This window comes from Pseudophryne corroboree (assembly GCF_028390025.1).
Source record: "Pseudophryne corroboree isolate aPseCor3 chromosome 3 unlocalized genomic scaffold, aPseCor3.hap2 SUPER_3_unloc_50, whole genome shotgun sequence".
In the NCBI taxonomy this organism is placed as follows: Eukaryota; Metazoa; Chordata; class Amphibia; order Anura; family Myobatrachidae; genus Pseudophryne; species Pseudophryne corroboree.
The window spans coordinates 724,738-744,169 of NW_026967542.1; the positions used below are offsets into that span (position 1 = coordinate 724,738).

General features: G+C 46.7%; 2 protein-coding genes across 4 annotated transcripts in view; one reads left to right on the forward strand and one right to left on the reverse strand.

Moving 5' to 3' along the window:
- The window catches only part of LOC134984390 (uncharacterized), a 185,389-nt gene that overhangs the window by 131,941 nt on the left and 34,016 nt on the right, over positions 1 to 19,432 (forward strand). Inside the window, exon 8 of the mRNA XM_063949978.1 lies at positions 5,068 to 5,775. Coding sequence (XP_063806048.1) covers positions 5,068 to 5,775 — 708 coding nt within the window. The remainder of the gene's footprint in view (positions 1 to 5,067; positions 5,776 to 19,432) is intronic.
- The window catches only part of LOC134984396 (gastrula zinc finger protein XlCGF17.1-like), a 256,307-nt gene that overhangs the window by 16,900 nt on the left and 219,975 nt on the right, over positions 1 to 19,432 (reverse strand). For 2 of the 3 annotated variants that reach the window (XM_063949986.1, XM_063949985.1), the window contains exons 1-4: positions 15,748 to 15,928; positions 14,766 to 14,844; positions 14,545 to 14,642; positions 13,920 to 14,415 (exon numbers count right to left, since the gene is read on the reverse strand). In XM_063949986.1, coding sequence (XP_063806056.1) covers positions 13,920 to 14,415; positions 14,545 to 14,642; positions 14,766 to 14,802 — 631 coding nt within the window. In that variant the 5' untranslated portion in view covers positions 14,803 to 14,844; positions 15,748 to 15,928. Of the gene's footprint in view, positions 1 to 13,919; positions 14,416 to 14,544; positions 14,643 to 14,765; positions 14,845 to 15,747; positions 15,929 to 19,432 lie in introns of those variants that run through there. The other variant, XM_063949987.1, reaches the window with a different exon arrangement.

The window sequence follows — 19,432 nt, forward strand, 5'->3', positions numbered from 1 at the left end:
GAGATTTTATTCAAGGCTCTAAAGTCAATGCAAGGTCTGAGTGATCCATCCTTCTTCTCCACGAAGAAGAAGCCTGCACTTAAAGGGGATTTAGATGGCCTGATAAATCCTTTCCCCAGGCTTTCTTTAACATACTCATTCATGGCCACAGTTTCAGGTCCGGACAGTGCATATAACCTACCCTTAGGCAAAGTGGCACCAGGAATTAACTCGATAGCACAATCATAAGGCCTATGGGGAGGCAGAATATCCGCATTGCCCTTGGAAAATACATCAACAAAATCCTGGTATTCCACAGGAATGGGTGCGGGAATGACAGCAGCTATTCTGATGGGAAGCGTAATACATTCCTTATTACAGATGGTACCCCATTGTAAGATCTCCCCCGACTGCCAATCAATGATGGGATTATGAAAGGCCAGCCAAGGGTGACCCAGAACCACAGGAACTGCTGGGCAATGGGTAAGGAAAAACTCAATCTTTTCAGAATGCAGAGCTCCTACCGAAAGAAGAACAGGAGGTGTACAGAGAGAAATAACCCCATTGGACAAGGGACTCCCATGTAAACCATGCATGGTGATACACCTACCCAAGGCTAACTGAGGAATACCTAAGGCCTTGGCCCATGTTAAATCCATAAAGTTCCCTGCAGCTCCACTGTCCACAAAAGCCGAGACCGAGGAACAGAGGCTGCCAAAGGAAACTTTAGCTGGAACTAGCAGTGAACTATTTGAGGAGATAAGCTGCAGACCAAAGTGAACCCCCTCACTACTCACTTGGTCGAGGCGTTTCCCGACTTGTTCGGACAACTACGGGCAAAATGTCCCTTACCCCCACAGTATAAACAAAGACCAGAATTTTGCCTTCTGGTTCTTTCTTCTGGAGACAGTTTGGAGAGGCCTATCTGCATGGGCTCCTCTATGTCCACAGGAATGGAAAAAACACAAGGAGAAGACCCGACAGATGCTCCTTTTTCAGCCCTCCGCTCTCTGAGACGACGATCAATCTTAATAGAGAGCTCCATGAGTTTATCGAGAGTATCAGGAGCGAGATACTGAAGGAGACTGTCTTTTATAGACTCGGATAAGCCGAGGCGAAACTGACTGCGCAGGGCTGGGTCATTCCATCCACAGTCGTTCGACCAACGGCGAAACTCCGTACAATAAATCTCTGCGGGATTCCTACCCTGTCTGAGAGCACGCAACTGACTCTCGGCGGATGCCTCTCTATCAGGGTCGTCATACAATAGCCCTAAAGACCCAAGAAAGGCGTCTACAGACAATAAAGCCGGATCGTCTGTCTTTAAGCCAAAAGCCCAGGTCTGAGGATCCCCCTGTAGCAAAGAAATAATAATTCCTACCCGCTGAGATTCCGTACCTGAGGAGACTGGTCTTAAACGAAAATACAGTTTACAAGACTCTTTAAAATTAAAAAACTGCTTTCTATCCCCAGAAAAACAGTCAGGCAGATGCATTTTTGGTTCAGGAATGACCCTCGGGGAAGTCCGTAACAGATCTTCCTGTGACCTCACCCGAAGGGACAGATCCTGAACCATCTGAGTAAGCTCTTGAATCTGGCTAACTAAACGCTGGCCAGGATTTGGCCCAACACCGGAGGGATTCATGAGGCTGACAAATCTCCCAACAGAATAAGGGAAAAAATTAACTCCTGTTTAATTTTAAATTTTAGTCTGGCCGGTTATAATGTTATGATTCCCGTACTCCAGACCAGAGGAGATCTTATGGCAGAGGTCTGAGTACTGGAAAGATATGCTGGTTACGGGAGCAGGAAAGCCTAGTAACCCCTGGCGCCCTAACTCCGTTGTCTCGCCCGTGTTATCAGAAATCCCTTGCGAGACTATGGTTGCTTGAGCCCATGGCAGCCGCGTTCGAAGGGCGGATTATGCCTGCCCAACCCCGATGCCCCCTCAGGTCTTAATGGGAGACAAAGGGAAATCCGAGACAGGGTGATAACAAGGGGCCCTCTGACTAAGCAACCAGGCCAGGGGCTACAAGCTAACTAACTTAAACCAAAGGTATGTGCGGACTAGCCGCCAGGGAAAAGGACAACCAAAGATCCACTGATCCGTCACTCCTATCCAGCACCGCTGGATACCAGAGTGGATCAGGGGGAGCGGAATCCTCCGCAAAAGCTCCAGAACACAATAAACTAAATAATAAATAGTAAGCGGTCAAGCCGCAACACACGGCTACGCCGCGACTCACGAACACCACAGGATGTTAAAGGTGCTCGGTCGGACTCCAGGAATAGATGACAAATTCCGAGTACTGGATCACTGAGGACAGGAACAACCGGATTGAGCAGGACTGGAAACTCTCTGTAACTGACACAGGCAAACAGGAAGCTATCACCGGCGTCTGTGAGAAGTCCTGAGAGTGCTTTTAAATGGAAGCCCTCCAATCAGGTGCCAGACAGGGCTAATTACAACATGATGCCGTGCAGCTGCATGCTGCACGGCCAGAATACACAAGCACTTGATTAATTAAGACCCAGCAACGGGGAACGCGGTCAGACCGTGGCGTCCCTGTTGCTAGGGTCTGAGCGGCTCCGTGCGCCCGGCGTCTAGCGTTGCTAGGGAGCCGGCGGCTGTCTGCCTGCGGCGTCCCTAGTTGCTAGGCGCCGGGCCGCACTGACGGGCGGACTCTCGGCGCCTAACAGCAGCTACTTGGTCGGGTTCAAACACTTTTGCAAAATTCTACAAGTTTGTTACCCTGGCTGATGGAGACCTCATGTTTGCTCAATCGGTGCTGCAGAGTCATCCGCACTCTCCTGCCCGGTCTGGAGCTTTGGTATAAACCCCATGGTCCTTACGGAGTCCCCAGCATCCTCTAGGTCATATGAGAAAATAGGATTTTAATACCTACCGGTAAATCCTTTTCTCTTAGTCCGTAGAGGATGCTGGGCGGACTCTATCTGCAGTACTTGTACATAGTTATTGCTAAGGTTACACAATGGTTGTGTTTTCAGTTAAGATCAGACTGTTGCTGATCTCTTTTGGTTCATGCTGTTAACTGGTTTAGTTATATACAATGTTGTACGGTGTGTTGTGGTGTGAGCTGGTATGTAACTCACCCTTAATTAACAAAATCCTTTTCCTCAAAATGTTTGTCTCCTCTGGGCACAGTTCCTATAACTAAAGGTCTGGAGGAGGGGCATAGAGGGAGGAGCCAGTTCATGCCCATTAAAGTCTTAGAGTGCCCATGTCTCCTGCGGAGCCTGTCTATACCCCATGGTCCTTATGGAGTCCCCAGCATCCTCTACGGACTAAGAGAAAAGGATTTACCGGTAGGTATTAAAATCCTATTTTAAGGACTAAAATAACCTCAGAATTTAACTCTAATATTCAAGCTTTGAGGTCCGATATCAGTGAGACTGGCACTCATACAGACTAAGATGAAAGAGATTGGGGTGTGGCTTGGCAGTGGATCCAGGCAGTTGGGCAGTGTTTGAGCTCCTGCCTGAGGCACACTTACCTCGCTCAAATTATGCTGCTACCTGCATGAGAGGACTCGTTTTGGACCCCCTCAATTGCTCCTGTGTCGGGAGTGGTGGTCTGCAGAGCCGGCGGGTGCCTCCTGCACCTGTGCGAGTTGCGGCCTGCTTCCCTGACTGGAGCAGGGGCCTCGATTTCTCCTCTGCCCTGGAAGTGAGGCGCTCGCGGTCTGCGACAGAACGCCCTCCTTTCCTCTGCTACCCCTGCGTCCATCACCCGCCTGACTGACCCGGCTGGGAAGCCCCCCTCAACTGCGGCACCTGGAGCGGGGACAGGCTGTTTGGCGCGGATGAGCCACCGGTGCATCTGGGACCAGAGACGCTGCTCACCTGTTCTCACTCTCTCCCCTCCTGCCGCAGGCCGTCTCCACGGATGTGGAGACACTCACCGCTTCCACCAACGTATCAGCCCGTATCCTGTGGGCTCCAGGTGCTCAGGCTGCTGTAGCCTTGTGTTTTAGACTGACGGCGCCATCTTGACTAGGGGCAGCACGCCCATACTGTATGCTATTGAGACAGAAGGTGGTGCAACCTGGGGACCTGGGACACCGGCGGACGGAGCCTGGTGTTTTACTGCAGCCGCTGATTGACCCCTCCTCTATAGCCGCGTGCTCCAGCTGGCGTGACACCCGCTGCGGATTCCGGAGACGTGGCACATAGTCTGGCTGCCTGTGCCGAGGCTGGCTGGGGTCACACTGCATCATCGCTCCCCTCCGCGGCCCGCTGACTCCACGCTTATCTCCCCATCTCTCTTATGCACCACAGAGCCTGCTCCACTGCTCCTGTGATGCCCCTGCTCCCGGTGGACACAGCACTAAAATCCCCAGCTGACGCAAGTGTTCTCCCTGTGGTTTCCCTCCCAGGATGCAGGTGGGCACCCCTGCCCCTTTTCTCGTCCTTTAGCCTAGCTCACAACGTGGCACAAAGGGCACCTGGAGATGTTCTCTACGTCTTCTCCCCCCTGCGCTGCCGTTCCCACTCGGCGGCGCGTTGGCGTGGCGCACCCAGGAATATTGGGGATGGCTATCTCTACCTCCTCTAGTGAGCTTTGAGAAGCGAACACCCAGGAGGGTTACAAATTATTAATGCTCGAGGCCCCCAGCGTTGCTACTGGCTGGTCCGTGCCTGTGTGCCCGTGGTTGTCTCTACCAGCAGATTTCTAAGGCCATTTTATTATCGTCAACTACCCTGACCCCAGGTCAGCTCGGCAACCCACTCCACTTTACCGTGGATTCCATTTCACTGTTGCCCAATCTCTAAGAGGCGCTCCATGGCGCACCTGATGCCTGTCCTAGGCTGGATCATCCTGCGGTCAACCAGCGTTAGAGGGCAGCTGCTCTCCTAGCCGAGGTCTCTCAGGATTATTTTCCATATTCATTTATGATCTCCTAAGCGGAGCTGATATTCTTGGTACTTATCACCTTGCCTTTCCCGTTCTACTATGTTGCAAAAAAATCCCCTGCTGTTAATAAACCCAGCATTCTTCGTGCATGGGAGAAAGCAGGTTCTACTTCTCGTAACTCTTCAACTACAGATCGAATGTCGGATTCGTAGGACGCTCCGTCGCCGAAAGCTCACCTTACCACCCAAGACATCATCTCTATTGTCACTAAAACTATTCAAACTGAGATGAGGTCAACGCTCATGGAATTTAGAAATGAACTGACCGACTTGGGCACACGTACTGATTCCCTGGAACGTAAGATGGATGAGGTTTGCCAGTACCAAGCCGTGATTGAGCAGGAGCTAACGGACCTCCGCGCAGATGTCGATCTTCATGGAGACCACTTGGAGGACTTGGACAATCAGAACCGCAGAAATAATATTAGGGTCCGCAAAATTCCAGCGAGTGTTACCATGGAGACCCTCCCAGGTTTTCCAGAAGGCCTATTCCTGAATCTGATCCCCGGTACTCCGAAAGACCTGCTCATTCTAGACAGGGCGCATAGGGCGCTCCGCCCTCGGCCTCCCCCAACTCAACCACCGCGGGATGTCATCCTCCGTTTCCACTATTACAAGACAAAGGAAAAACTCATGTCTGCGGCACGGGAACACCAATCCGTTGATTATTCCGGCACTCAACTTCAAATATACCAAGACTTAGCGCCTTCTACACTTAGAAAGCGTTGGGACCTTGCTGCTGTTACCAGAGTCCTCCGCACTCATTCTATTAAGTATAAATGGGGGTTTCCATTTCAGCTTCAAGTTACCAAAACTCAGTTAAAACCCCTGCTCAAGACTATGACCTTCTCAAGACTCTTGGTATCCTTGACACTCTAAGACAAACAAAGAGGAAGGGGGGTGCAAATCCCCACCCCCAAATTCCCTTCCGCACACTGAAAATTACCTGTAACCATCCCTGAATCTATCTGGTAATAAAATTCAGAGAATTTGTCACAAATGTTTGCAAACACATGTTTAAGCTGCTGGCCACTTCACGGCTTCTCTGATACAGCAGTCCTAACTACTTAATAGCAGGGCCCACATTGGGCCATGTAATTTGTCACAGTACGCCTCATGATAAAGGTTAATACTAAAACATTTCCAGCATGATTGAGTAGCTTCCAAATTGTTTGTCTGCTTGTGTCTGTCTATGACCCCTCCCCCTTCCAGCACCTGATATATAATTATCTCCAGGTATGATTGAGCAGCTTCCAAATTGTTTGTCTGCTTGTGTGCATGAGGCATTGAATGGGAGCAGAATTTGGAAGGCATGCTGTTCCTTGTAGTGCCAATGGGAGATCCTGGGGGTGGCTCCCTGGTAAGTTAGCTCTCTGTCTGGAAATGTTTTAGTATTGACCTTTATCATGAGGCGTACTGTGACAAATTACATGGCCCAATGTGGGCACTGCTATTAAGTAGTTAGGACTGCTGTATCAGAGAAGCCGTGAAGTGGCCAGCAGCTTAAACATGTGTTTGCAAACATTTGTGACAAATTCTCTGAATTTTATTACCAGATAGATTCAGGGATGGTTACAGGTAATTTTCAGTGTGCGGAAGGGAATTTGGGGGTGGGGATTTGCACCCCCCTTCCTCTTTGTTTGTCTGTCTATGACCCCTCCCCCTTCCAGCACCTGATATATAATTATCTCCAGGTATGATTGAGCAGCTTCCAAATTGTTTGTATCCTTGACACTCTACCTGACGAGTTTAGGAATCAACTCACTTCTGCATCCCCAATGAGGCCTATGGCACCTACTCCTGATTGGTCTATTAAATGACATGGCTTTCTTATAACCAGGGACATGTAACTATGCTTTGTTTTATTATTGTAAAATGTATTCCCTTCCCCCCCCCCCTCTCCCCAACATTCCGAACATACTGCTCTAGTTGTTCTAAGGACTGTTTGGTCTCTGGGACTCATGTACGATAGCCCTGCCTGGTCCCATCCAGACAATGATTGTTGTGCCTTGAATTGGTAAGGCTAATACTTTGCTTACTATAGCGGGACCGCCTTAGGCTATGGGCACGATATCGCAATTACTGTTGTTCCATTTCTTGTTGTAATGTTCATCAGTCGTTGACTACATGTTTTCATATAAGCCTGTTTGTTCTTCAATTTTCTTTTTTCTTTTTTTAATATAGTATAGTTACTTTCAACGTAATTGTTCTATTATATACTTGTCTGGTCATGTCACGATTTGGAATTTCTTTTCTCATGTCTTCACCTGTTACATCTCCACCCTTGCGCTTGACCGCAGGACGTCTTTGTTCTTGTTTTCCATGTTCTGGTTCTTACTTACTGTTTTCTTTAATTGTCGCTACCCCCCACAATGAAGGGACTGCCTTGTTGGCACTACCCCTCTCTCTTTTGGACCCTACCCGCATTTAGGAATGGGTCTATTCTTTGAGTTCACTCTCACACTTACTCTATTCTGTTTCTCTCTATTTTTCCTAGTCTTCTCTGTTTGGCCACGAGAATGGTTGTTCACTGCAGTGTACTCTGATGACTATTACCCCCCCCCCCCCATGACCTTGAAACTGTTATCCATTAATGTCAATGGTCTTAATTCCCCGTTTAAAAGATCCATGGCGTTTAATTTCTTTGCTCGGCACAAGCCGGATGTAATCTTTCTACAAGAAACTAATTTTAAAGTACCTCACCCCTCTTTAAACTGTAAAAAGTACCCTCACACCTTTTACTCTACTATGTCAGCCAAGCGTAGAGGCACTGCTATAATGATCCACCGTGATCTCCCCATAGTCATTCAAGATTCTGTCCTTGATGATAGTGGTAGATTTGTAATTCTCTCCCGTACCCTCAATCAAATTCCTATCACCTTGGCGTCCGTGTATGCCCCAAACATGCAGCAGGGTTCATTCTTTGGGATATTCTCTGACCAGCTCTCTAAATTCTTGAATTCTAAAATCATAGTAGCTGGGGATTGAAACGTTACCCTTGACCCCCTTTTTGATAGATCTCACCCTAGCACAGAGACGTCTGCTCACACAAAGCTGTCTAAACTTTTACAAACATGTATCTCCTCTTATAACCTGTATGATAGCTGGAGAACTCTGTATCCGTCCGCTAGAGGTTACACGCACTATTCACCTCCACACAACCTTTACACTGGCATTGACTATATTTTTGTAGATCGCGACTCCACTCAAAACCCTCCTAGGAGCGCAAATAATTCCTACTACTTGGTCAGACCACTATGCGATCATACTGGATATTGCTATCCCTCATAAGCTCTCGACCCCACGTGCATGACGTTTAAATGAGTCTCTTCTTCTTTAATCCTCCAACATAGATGAAATTAACGACATGGGGGTAATTCTGAGTTGATCGCAGCAGCAATTTTTTTAGCAATTGGGCAAAACCATTTGCACTGCAGGGGGGGGGGCAGATATAACATTTGCAGAGAGAGTTAGATTTGGGTGGGTTATTTTGTTTCTGTGCAAGGTAAATACTGGCTGCTTTATTTTTACATTGCAATTTAGATTTCAGTTTGAATACACCCCACCCAAATCTAACTCTCTCTGCACGTTATATCTGCTCCTCCTGCAGTGCACATGGTTTTGCCCAACTGCTAACAAATTTGCTGCTGCGATCAACTCAGAATTAGGCCCATGATTCACACTTACCTCACTGATAATATTTCTCCTGATATTTCCCCTGGAGTGTTATGGGAAGCTCATAAAGCCACGTTACGTGGCCTTCTCATTAACCTTGCCTCGACTCACAGAAAGATTGAAGCTAAACGTATTCTTGACTTGGAAACCGAATTTACTTCTTTAACCCTTCTCCACCAGCGCTTCCCGAAAAAACAGCTATACACTAAGATTCTCTCACTTAAAGGACAAAAAAACAATCAGCTCACTCTTATGGATCCGCCAGAGGTTTTATGAAAAATCGAATAGAGCGGACACTTTGTTGGCTCGTCGTCTTCGGGCAATACGTACGCAGAATCATATACTTGCCCTAAAATGCTCTGACGGATCCGTGACTTGTGACCCTAAGGTTATGGCCTCACAGTTTCATGATTATTATGAATCCCTCTACAATCTATCTTCACCTACTCCTACTGACCCACTTCATATCACCACCATCCGACATTACTTATTCTCCTGTCGCTTACCGAAACTCACTGCTTCGGATCTAGAAAGACTTAATGCCCCTGTTTCCAACGAGGAAATTCTCACCACGATCGCTAAGCTACGCCGATCGTCCGCCCCGGGGCCTGATGGCTATACAGCTATCTATTATATAAAAAAAAATCACAGTCCCTGCTTTCCATGCTTCACTCATTATTTAACTCTTTATTGGAACAAGGCTCACTGGATGCAGCCACCACCAGGGCCAACATCATCGTCATACCCAAGCCTGATCGCGACCCACTGGAAATGAAAAATTATAGGCCCACCTCACTTTTAAATACAGACCTCAAGTTGTTCGCCAAAATCCTAGCGAACAGATTGGCCCCATTTCTACCGGTTTTAATACATCCGGACCAGGTCGGTTTTGTCCCTAACTGGCAGGCTGCGGATAATACTCGCCGACTTATTAATCTTATCCACCTCTCCCAACGGGAATCCATTCCGACCCTGGTGGTGGCTCTGGATGCAGAAAAAGCCTTTGATAGAGTAGCATGGCCCTTTATTCAACAAACACTGAGAAATATGGGTCTACATGGCGCTTTTTAAAATTCTGTTACCTCACTTTATCATAATCCTTCTGCCTCCGTTCTCGTTAATAGTCTTTTCTCCCCATCTCTTTCTATCAGGAATGGCATCTGACAAGGCTGCCCGCTCTCCCCGTTGCTGTTCGCTCCGGTGATGGAGCCATTGGCGGCCAAAGTCAGACTGAATGTCAACATCTCGGGCATTGTAATGGGAAACCACGAATACAAAATAGCGCTGTACGCTGACGATGTCATATTAACTTTAACTGACCCGAGCATATCCCTGCAACACTTATTTGAGGAGATTTAAACTTGTAGTCACCTGTCTAATTACAATCTCAATGCTGACAAAACAGATTTTAGATATAAATGTGTCTTCCCAAGATCTGCGCCTCCTACAATCTTATCCGTTTAAATGGCAACACACTAAGCTTAAATATCTAGGCATCTACCTAACTAAATCTCACTTGACGCTGTACACAGCTAATTTCCCACGGTTATTTTCGTCGATACGCACTGACCTAGTCGGTTGGAACAAACTCTATATCTCTTGGTTCGGGTGCATCGCTGATGTCAAAATGAACATATTGCCGCGATTACTGTATCTTTGGCAGACTCTCCCAATCCACATACCAACTAAAATATTGAAAAATCTTCAGCGGGACATATCTAGTTTTGTTTGGGCTGGAAAGAAACCCAGAGTTAAGATACGACTGCTCCAACAACATCGTACTTCGGGGGGCCTCGGCATGCCAGACCTGATTAAGTACTACCGTGCTACGCACTTAGCCTCCTGTGTTCTCTGGCACTCGCCTCCCGAGCAGAGACTGTGGACGCTTTTAGAAGCTCACGCAGTAAATATGTATTCACCCTCAACTCTGTTATGGTGCACACCTCGCTCCCGCCCGACTTCGTTTCTCTTATTACTGGGATCACTGCACTCGCTTTTATTGCTCTTATAATCCTTCATTGACCCCCTTATGGAACAATGTAGAGTTTCCTACAGGAAAACTCTTATAAAATCTATTACCGATGGTATTTAGTGCCATCTAGACTACAAACTATTTATCCTTCCTGCTCTGATAAATGTTGGAGACTTTGTGGGCAACGGGGAACCATGCTGCATGTTTGGTGGTCCTGTACATTCATCCATCGCTACTGGCGTCAGATTCATAAACTAATTTTTGATGTCACCGATGTAGTCGTCCCAGACTCGCCCTTCCATTCTTTACTTTTGCGTCCTATCCCTGACACCTTGAGCCATCAACTAAAACTAATTAAACACATTTTAAACACAGCCAAATGCCAAATTGTGGCAAATTGGAAGTCCGTCTCTCATCCTACTCTCTCCGCTACTGTTAATGCTATATGGTCCACATACAAATTAGAACGCATTACCGCTGCCGTTCATGATACGCCAAATAACTTTATTCGCACTTGGACGCCATGGACATTGCACTTTAATGCAGAACCACCATTGACGACCATCTGACCCATCGCCTATATATATGTCTGAACTCTGTAATGCGAACAACCTCATCTGGCCGACACTCACCCCCTCCCCTTCTTTCATTACACTTACCTCTTTTTCTTTCTTTTTTCTCTTCTTTACTTTCCTCTATTTTTCTTTTCGCTCTTTGTATAATTGTATTGCTGTTTTTGGTATTTAATTGATAGGATCACTATGGGCCTTGATATTATTGTGTCTTGTTAACGCCCCACTTCTGTGTAACTCCTATATTGATCCACATTCTTTTTACTGTTCTTGTTTTTGTTCTTATTATGACAAAAATCAATAAAACTTATTAAAAAAAAAAAAAAAAGATGAAAGAGATTGTTGCGTCTCACAAAGATCTGATTTCAGCACATGACACCCTTCAGGAAGACCTGGTCTCTATTCGTGATAAAGTCATTGATTTAGAAGACAGGTCTCGGAGAAATAATATCAGAATAATGGGCGTTCTGGATTCTGTTACAAATGCTGAGCTTTATGATTATGCCACGGTCCTCTTTTCAGAAGCTTCCACCTTAGGCTCCTGCCAAGGACCTTCTTATTGATAGGATCCATAGACTCCCAAAGTCCAAACAGGCCCCTATCCAAGCACGAGGGACACTCTGCTCAGGGTCCACTTTTTCACATTAAAGAACGCATTCTACGAGCCGCTTTGTCTTCCTCCCCATAGCTTAGTGCCTGGATAATCTGCGCTATTTCCGGATATTTCTCCTGCGACGCTGACCAAAAGGCATCTATTCCACCCAAGGGAATGTGCAATACAAATGGGGCTTCCCTACTAACCTTATTGAAATGCGAAACGGTGCCTTCACAGTGATACCTTCACCCGAGGATGGCCCTGCTATTCTGAAAAAGTGGGACATTCCTGTTGACAGTCCTTCCTGACACTTTACCTAAACCAATCCCGGAGGAGTTGTCTTCCGTATCGAAGTAATATGCTAAAGGAGTAAGACTCTTAGAGACACTCAGAGTTTGTTTCCTACTGTAACATGTGCCAACTGGGACTAAGTTACTGGGCATGGATCTATTTTTGGAACAAATTTATTTGCTCTTGGTATAGGTATAAAACGTATATTTTTATCTTCATTTCCTGTGCTATATAATTGCTATATGGTATATGGTCTGACATTCTTTCCAGTGTTACGTTTCATAATACCTTTTTAGAATGTTTGGGTGTTCAGGCAAAGCATGGCTGATTTGTCTAACATCCTGTTGGCCTTATAATGGTGTTGGTAGTACCTACATTGGATATCAGGCCATGATCTTGGCCTTTACCTCCTTTGGATACATTGAGATTTGATATTTCTTTGTACAATTGTTACTATGATGACTAGATTTTGCCTCTCGTATGGCTACTTGGGGTAGTCTGTGAGTTTCCCTTTTAGGCCCGACCGCCACCTTTTTCCACCTTTCTGTTACGGTACCCTAGTGACGGAATCTCTAGCTCCTTTATGGACGCTATTTCTGTTAGTCTCCCATTTTTGTTCCCTATTTTATTTTTTCTGATATTTGATAGTTTGAAATATGCACACGCCCTACAGACTCTATTGGACTTTACACAGATGATCCTAGATGTTTCATACCATGATCTGATCTCTCTCTATCACGGTGAAGTTTTAAGTCTTAATGTAAAAGGTTCTCCCCGTAAGAGATGTCTTGCATTAACATATTTCGCTGACCAGAAGGTGGCAGTGGTAGCCATTCAGGAATCACATGTTCCATTGCACTCTCCCCCTGAGTTTACCAATAACTACCCAACATGCTATATCTCCTGTGGTGTAGCCATCCTTTCTAAAAGATCCTGCCCCTTTCACCTGGAAAGCAAGTGGGTGGAATGCAATGGTAGATATTGGATTCTAGTTGGGAAAATTCATTATAAATATGTCACCCTCACTTCTCTCTATGCCCCTAATGCCAGACAGCCCCGATTACTTAGAGAGAGAAGGCCATCATCCAAGTGCCAGGGGACAGGTAATCAGCAGGGAATGTGCAGGATTCTGAATATGAGGGGAGAGCAGGAGTATAATAGGGGTTGATGGCTCCTGATGTATGAGATACACCAGAGAGTGTGGGGAGGAGGCTGGCCAGATCTCTGGGCTGGTAACACACAGTGACATAATGTGAGGGGGAGAGCAGGAGTATAATATGGGCTGAAGGCTCCTGATGTATGAGATACACCAGAGAATATGGGGAGAAGACTGGTCAGATCTCTGGGCTGGTAACACACAGTGACATAATGAGACTGGAGAGCAGGAGTAAAATAGGGGCTTATGCCTCCTGATTTATGAGATACACCAGAGAGTGTGGGGAAGAGACTGCTCAGATCTCTGGGCTGGTAACACACAGTGACATGATGTGATGGGGAGAGCAGGAGTATAATAGGGGCTGATTGCTCCTGATGTATGAGATACACCAGAGAGTGTGGGGAGGAGACTGGTCAGATCTCTGGGCTGGTAACACACAGTGACATGATGTGAGGGGGAGAGCAGGAGTATAATAGGGGCTGATGGCTCCTGATGTATGAGATACACCAGAGAGTGTGGGGAGGAGACTGGTCAGATCTCTGGGCTGGTAACACACAGTGACATGATGTGAGGTGGGAGCAGGAGTATAATAGGAGCTGATGGCTACTGACTCCCTCACTGGGAAAATATATATTCCTCTTTTTTTTTTGTACCGACAGAGGAGGGTGTAGTATAAGAGATTGCTGTAGTGACTGAGCAAGGAGTAAATGTGACTCTTTTCTGTAATTAGTGTTTATTACTTACCTGTGGTGATATCTGTAGGGATTTCCTCCTCCTTACACTGCTGATCTCCACTCATATACGTCTCTTCTTCTCCCTCTATATCTTCTGCCTTTATATCAGTCACATATGTCTCTTCTTCTCCCTCTATATCTTCTGCCTTTATATCAGTCACATACGTCTCTTCTTCTCCCTCTGTATCTTCTGTTTTTATATCAGTCACATACATCTCTTCTTCTCCCTCTATATCTTCTGCCTTTATATCAGTCACATATGTCTCTTCTTCTCCCTCTATATCTTCTGCCTTTATATCAGTCACATACGTCTCTTCTTCTCCCTCTATATCTTCTGCCTTCATATCAGTCACATACGTCTCTTCTTCTCCCTCTATATCTTCTGCCTTTATATCAGTCACATACGTCTCTTCTTCTCCCTCTATATCTTCTGCCTTAATCTCAGTCACATACGTCTCTTCTTCTCCCTCTGTATCTTCTATCTTAATGTCAGCGAGATATTCATCCTAAATAGCCCATAAAACAATATACATTAAAAATAGTATATTAATAGTATAATAGTATACACAGCTCCTCTACAGATCATATAGTGATGGTCACTTTGGTATATTGGGGAGACCCTAAATCCCTCCTACCTGATCCTTCTGTGGGATCCTGTGATTCTCCTCTGCACAATCCTGGGAATACAGAGGACGGGGACATCTCTCTGGGGTATCTCTGTTACTGGGTCCATCTGTAGGAGACACACAGTGACTGTGTAAATACACTGTATTTATGTGATTATCAGATGATGTGTGTATATAGGGGCCCCCCATACCTGCTCTCCCCTGTACAATACATGACCATCTCCTCTTACCCAGTGCTGTGTGGGGCCGGTGATTCTCCATCATCATATCCTTGTACAGACCCCTGTGTTCCTCTATATTCTCCGTCTCCTGCATGGAGACATAGACAGTGACATCATGACACATTATAGGAACCAGACACAAACAGTGATACAGTCATCACCCAGACACATCCCCTGGTGTTACTGTATAATGTCCCATTCCCAGCAGTCACCTCTCCAGTCATCACACAGACACATCCCCTGGTGTTACTGTATAATGTCCCATTCCCAGCAGTCACCACCCAGACACGTTCCCTGGTGTTACTGTATAATGTCCCATTCCCGGCAGTCATCTCTCCAGTCAACACTCAGACACATCCCTTGGTGTTACTGTATAATGCCCCATTCCCGGCAGTCACCTCTCCAGTCATCACCCAGACACGTCCCCTGGTGTTACTGTATAATGTCCCATTCCCGGCAGTCACCTCTCCAGTTATAACCCGGACACATCCCCTGGTGTTACTGTATAATGTCCCATTCCCAGCAGTCAACCGTCCAGTCATCACCCAGACATGTCCACTGGTGTTACTGTGTAATGTCCCATTTCCAGCAGTCAGCTCTCCAGTAATCACCTAGACACATCCCCCGGTGTTACTGTTAATGCCCCATTCCCGGCATTCACCTCTCCAGTCATCACCCTGACACGTCCCCTGGTGTTACTGTATAATGCCCTATTCCCAACAGTCACCTCTCCAGTCATCACCCAAACACATCCCCCGGTGTTACTGTATAATGTCCCATTCCAAGCAGTCACCTCTCCAGTCATCACCCAGACATATCTCCTGGTGTTACTGTATAATGTCACATTCCCAGCAGTCACCTCTCCAGTCATCACCCAGACCCATCCCCTGGTGTTAATGTATAATGTCCCATTCCCATTAGTCACCTCTCCAGTCATTACCTAGACATGTCCCCTGGTGTTACTGTATAATGCCCCATTCCCAGCAGTCACCTCTCCAGTCAGCAGCTGAATGATCTTGTTGGTGAGTTCCTGGATCTTCTGGTCACGGTGTCTCTCATGTATCAGTGAGTGAGGTGGAGGCACCGTGATGGGCCTCTGGGACCTTCTCAGTCCTCCTGTCACACGACGATGGCTGCTGGGTGTCTCACGCTCACCAGATGTCTTCTTCACACCTCTGTGAAATGGGGGAGACATAAATATCTCTGTAAATGCGCCCAGATCCCCTCACCTCCACAGTCATGTCCCTGTATTATTACTATAGATAATAGGATTTTGGTACTTACCAGATAAATCCTTTTCTTTGAATCCACAGGGGGCACTGGAGTACTCTTGGGATATGGACGGTGCCATAGCAGGGATAGGCACATTTAAACATTTAAATGTATAACCCTCCTTCTCCCTCCATACTCCCAAGATGCCTTAGTTTTTTTTGCTGAGCCAAATAGGAGCGACAGAGAGGATGAACAATGGAGAATTATATATAACATTATAACATAACAGACAACTAGAAAGGTGACACATAACATAATGATCAACTAGAAAGGTGACACAACAATAGATAACTATCACCTTACATTTGAACAAGTCAGTGAAATTGTGTTACCATAAGAACTATTGAACTTACCACCAGCCAGGTGAAACTGCTCTGGGTGGGCGTCCAGTGCCCCCTGTGGGTGCAAAGAAAAGGATTTATCTGGTAAGTATCAAAATCCTGTTTTCTTTCTAATCCACTAGGGGTCACTGGAGTACTCTTGGGACCTACCAAAGTTTCCCCCTTGGGCGGAAGAGCTGTTTGGCACCAGTAACACTAGACGGCCAAAGCTAGAAGCTGATGCCGCAGAATTATCAAACTTGTAAAAGCACACAAACGTGTGCACTGATGGCCATGTAATTGCATGGCAAGGTTGCGTCGTAGAAGCTCTAAAGCCTGCTGCCCATGACGTTCCCATCGACTAGCATGAAAGTGTACCTGACGAATGGTCAGGTTAATCTATCTGGCCAAGGTCTGTTTGGAAGCTGGCCAACCTATCTTGACTGCATCATAGAGAACAAAGTATCCGTTTTACGTATTGTTGATGTTCGGGCTACATAAACGCGGAGTGTGCGTACCACGTCCAAAGTAGCTAGAGTATCTGAATCTTCTGAAAAACAGGAACTACGATTGATTGGTTGATTGACGTGAAAGAAGATACTACCTGTGGTAGAAAAGCGGGATTTGTCCAAAGATCCGCTCTGTCAGTATGAAATACCAGAGACGGTGGCTTGCATGACAAGGCACCCAATTGTGCAACATGCCTTGCCGAAGCTAAGGCTAGGAGAAAATAGGATTTTAATTATATACCGGTAAATCCTTTCCTCGCAGTCCATAGAGGATGCTGGGGTCCAAATTAGTACCATGGAGTATAGACGGGTCCACTAGGAGCCATTGGCACTTTAAGAGTTTAATAGTGTGGGCTGGCTCCTCCCTCTATGCCCCTCCTACCAGACTCAGTCTAGAAACTGTGCCCGAGGAGACGGACAACTTCGAGAGAAGGATTTTACACAGATAGTGGCGAGATTTATACCAGCTCACACAAACAAGGCAAACCAGGCTAACTAGCCTGAAAACTCAGCTGAAGCAGTACTGAAACAGCAAAGAAACGCAGAACTTACCTAGGAACCAGGTTGTACTGAACCAAAGAACCAATGCAGGAAAACGCAGCACTGGACGGGCGCCGAGCATCCTCTATGGACTACAAGAAAAGGATTTACTGGTAGGTAATTAAAATCCTATTTTCTCTTACGTCCTAGAGGATGCTGGGGTCCACATTAGTACCATGGGGATGTACCAAAGCTCCCAGAATGGGAGGGAGAGCGTGCAGGCTCTTGCAGAACTGCTTGAACAAACTTGAGGTCCTCAGAGGCCAAAGTATCGAACATGTAGAACTTAGCAAACGTGTTCGACCCAGACCAAGTAACCGCTCGGCAAAGCTGAGAAACCCCAGGCAGCCGCACAAGAAGAACCCACCTTACGAGTAGAGTGGGCTTTAACAGATTTTGGACACGGCAATCCTGCAATAGAATAAGCATGCTGGATAGTGAACCTGATCCAGGGAGAAATCATCTACTTAGAAGCAGGACACCCAATTTTCTTGGGATCATACAGGACAAACAGAGTCCGATTTTCTGTGATGAGCAGTCCCCTTCACATAGATCTTCAAAGCCCTCACAACATCCAAGGACTTTGAAGCAATTGAGGAGTAAGTAGCCACTGGCAGCACAATAGGTTGGTTGATATGAAATGCCAACACAACTTTGGGAAGGAACTGTTGACACATCCTGAGTTCTGCCCTATCTTCATGGAAGACTAAATAGGGGCTTTTACAGGACAAAGCCCCCAGTTCTGACATACGTTGCACAGAAGCCAAGGCCAACAACGTGACAGCCTTCCACGTGAGAAACTTGACCTCAACCTCCTGTAAAGGCTCAAACTAATCCGATTGCAGGAAATGCAACACCATGTCAAGATCCCAGGGTGCCGTCAGCACCACAAAGGGAGGCTGGATGTGCAGAAACCCCTTTCAAAAAGGTCTGAACTTCAGGGAGGACAGACAATTGTTTCTGGAAGAAAATGGATAAAGCCGAAATCTGGACCTTTAGGGATCCCAACCTCAGGCCCTTATCCACACCTGCTTGCAGGAAAAGGAGAAACCGTCCAAGTTGAAACTCCACCGCAGGAAATTTCTTGGATTCACACCAAGACACAAACTTTTTCCAAATTTGATGGTAATGTTTAGACGTTACTCCCTTCCTAGCCTGTATCAAGGTAGGAATAACCACGCTCGGAATACCCTTCTGAGCTAAGATCTGGCGTTCAACCTCCATGCTGTCAAACGTAGCTGTGGTAAGTCTTGATAAGCGAACGGCCCCTGTTGCAGAAGATCCCCCCGAAGAGGAAGAGGCCTTGTATCTTCCAGTAGAAGATCCAGCAGATCCTCGTACCAAGCCCTCCCTGGCCAATCCGAAGCAATGAGGATCGCCTGAACCCTTGTTCTTTTTACAAGCTTTAGAATTCTTGGAATGAGTGGAAGTGGAGGGAACACATACACTGACTTGAACACCCACGGCGTTACCAAGGCATCTGCCACTGCTTGTTGGTCTCTCGACCTGGAACAGTACCTCCAAAGCTTCTTGTTGAGGCGGAAGGCCATCATGTCTATTTGAGGTACACCCCAACGACTTGTTATCTCCTCGAACACCTCCGGGTGGATGCCCCACTCTCCTGGATGGAGATCGTGTCTGCTGAGTTAGTCCGCTTCCCAGTTGTCCACTCCCGGAATGAAGATTGCTGACAGCGCCACTGCATGCCTTTCTGCCCAGAAGAGGATTTTTGTCACCTCTGACATTGCAGCTCTGCTCTTCGTTCCACCCTGTCGGTTTAAGTAGGCCACCGTCGTTACATTGTCCGACTGCACTTGAATGGCCTGATCTTGCAGAAGCTGTGCTGCTTGTAGAAGACCGTTATACACGGCTCTTAGCTCCAGGATGTTTATTGGTAGAAGGGATTCCTGACTTGACCACCTTCCTTGGAAGGTTTCCCCTTGGGTGACTGCTCCCCAACCTCTGAGACTTGCATCCGTGGTTAGAAGATCCAGTTCTGAACCCCAAACCTGCGGCCCTCCAGAAGGTGAGGCAG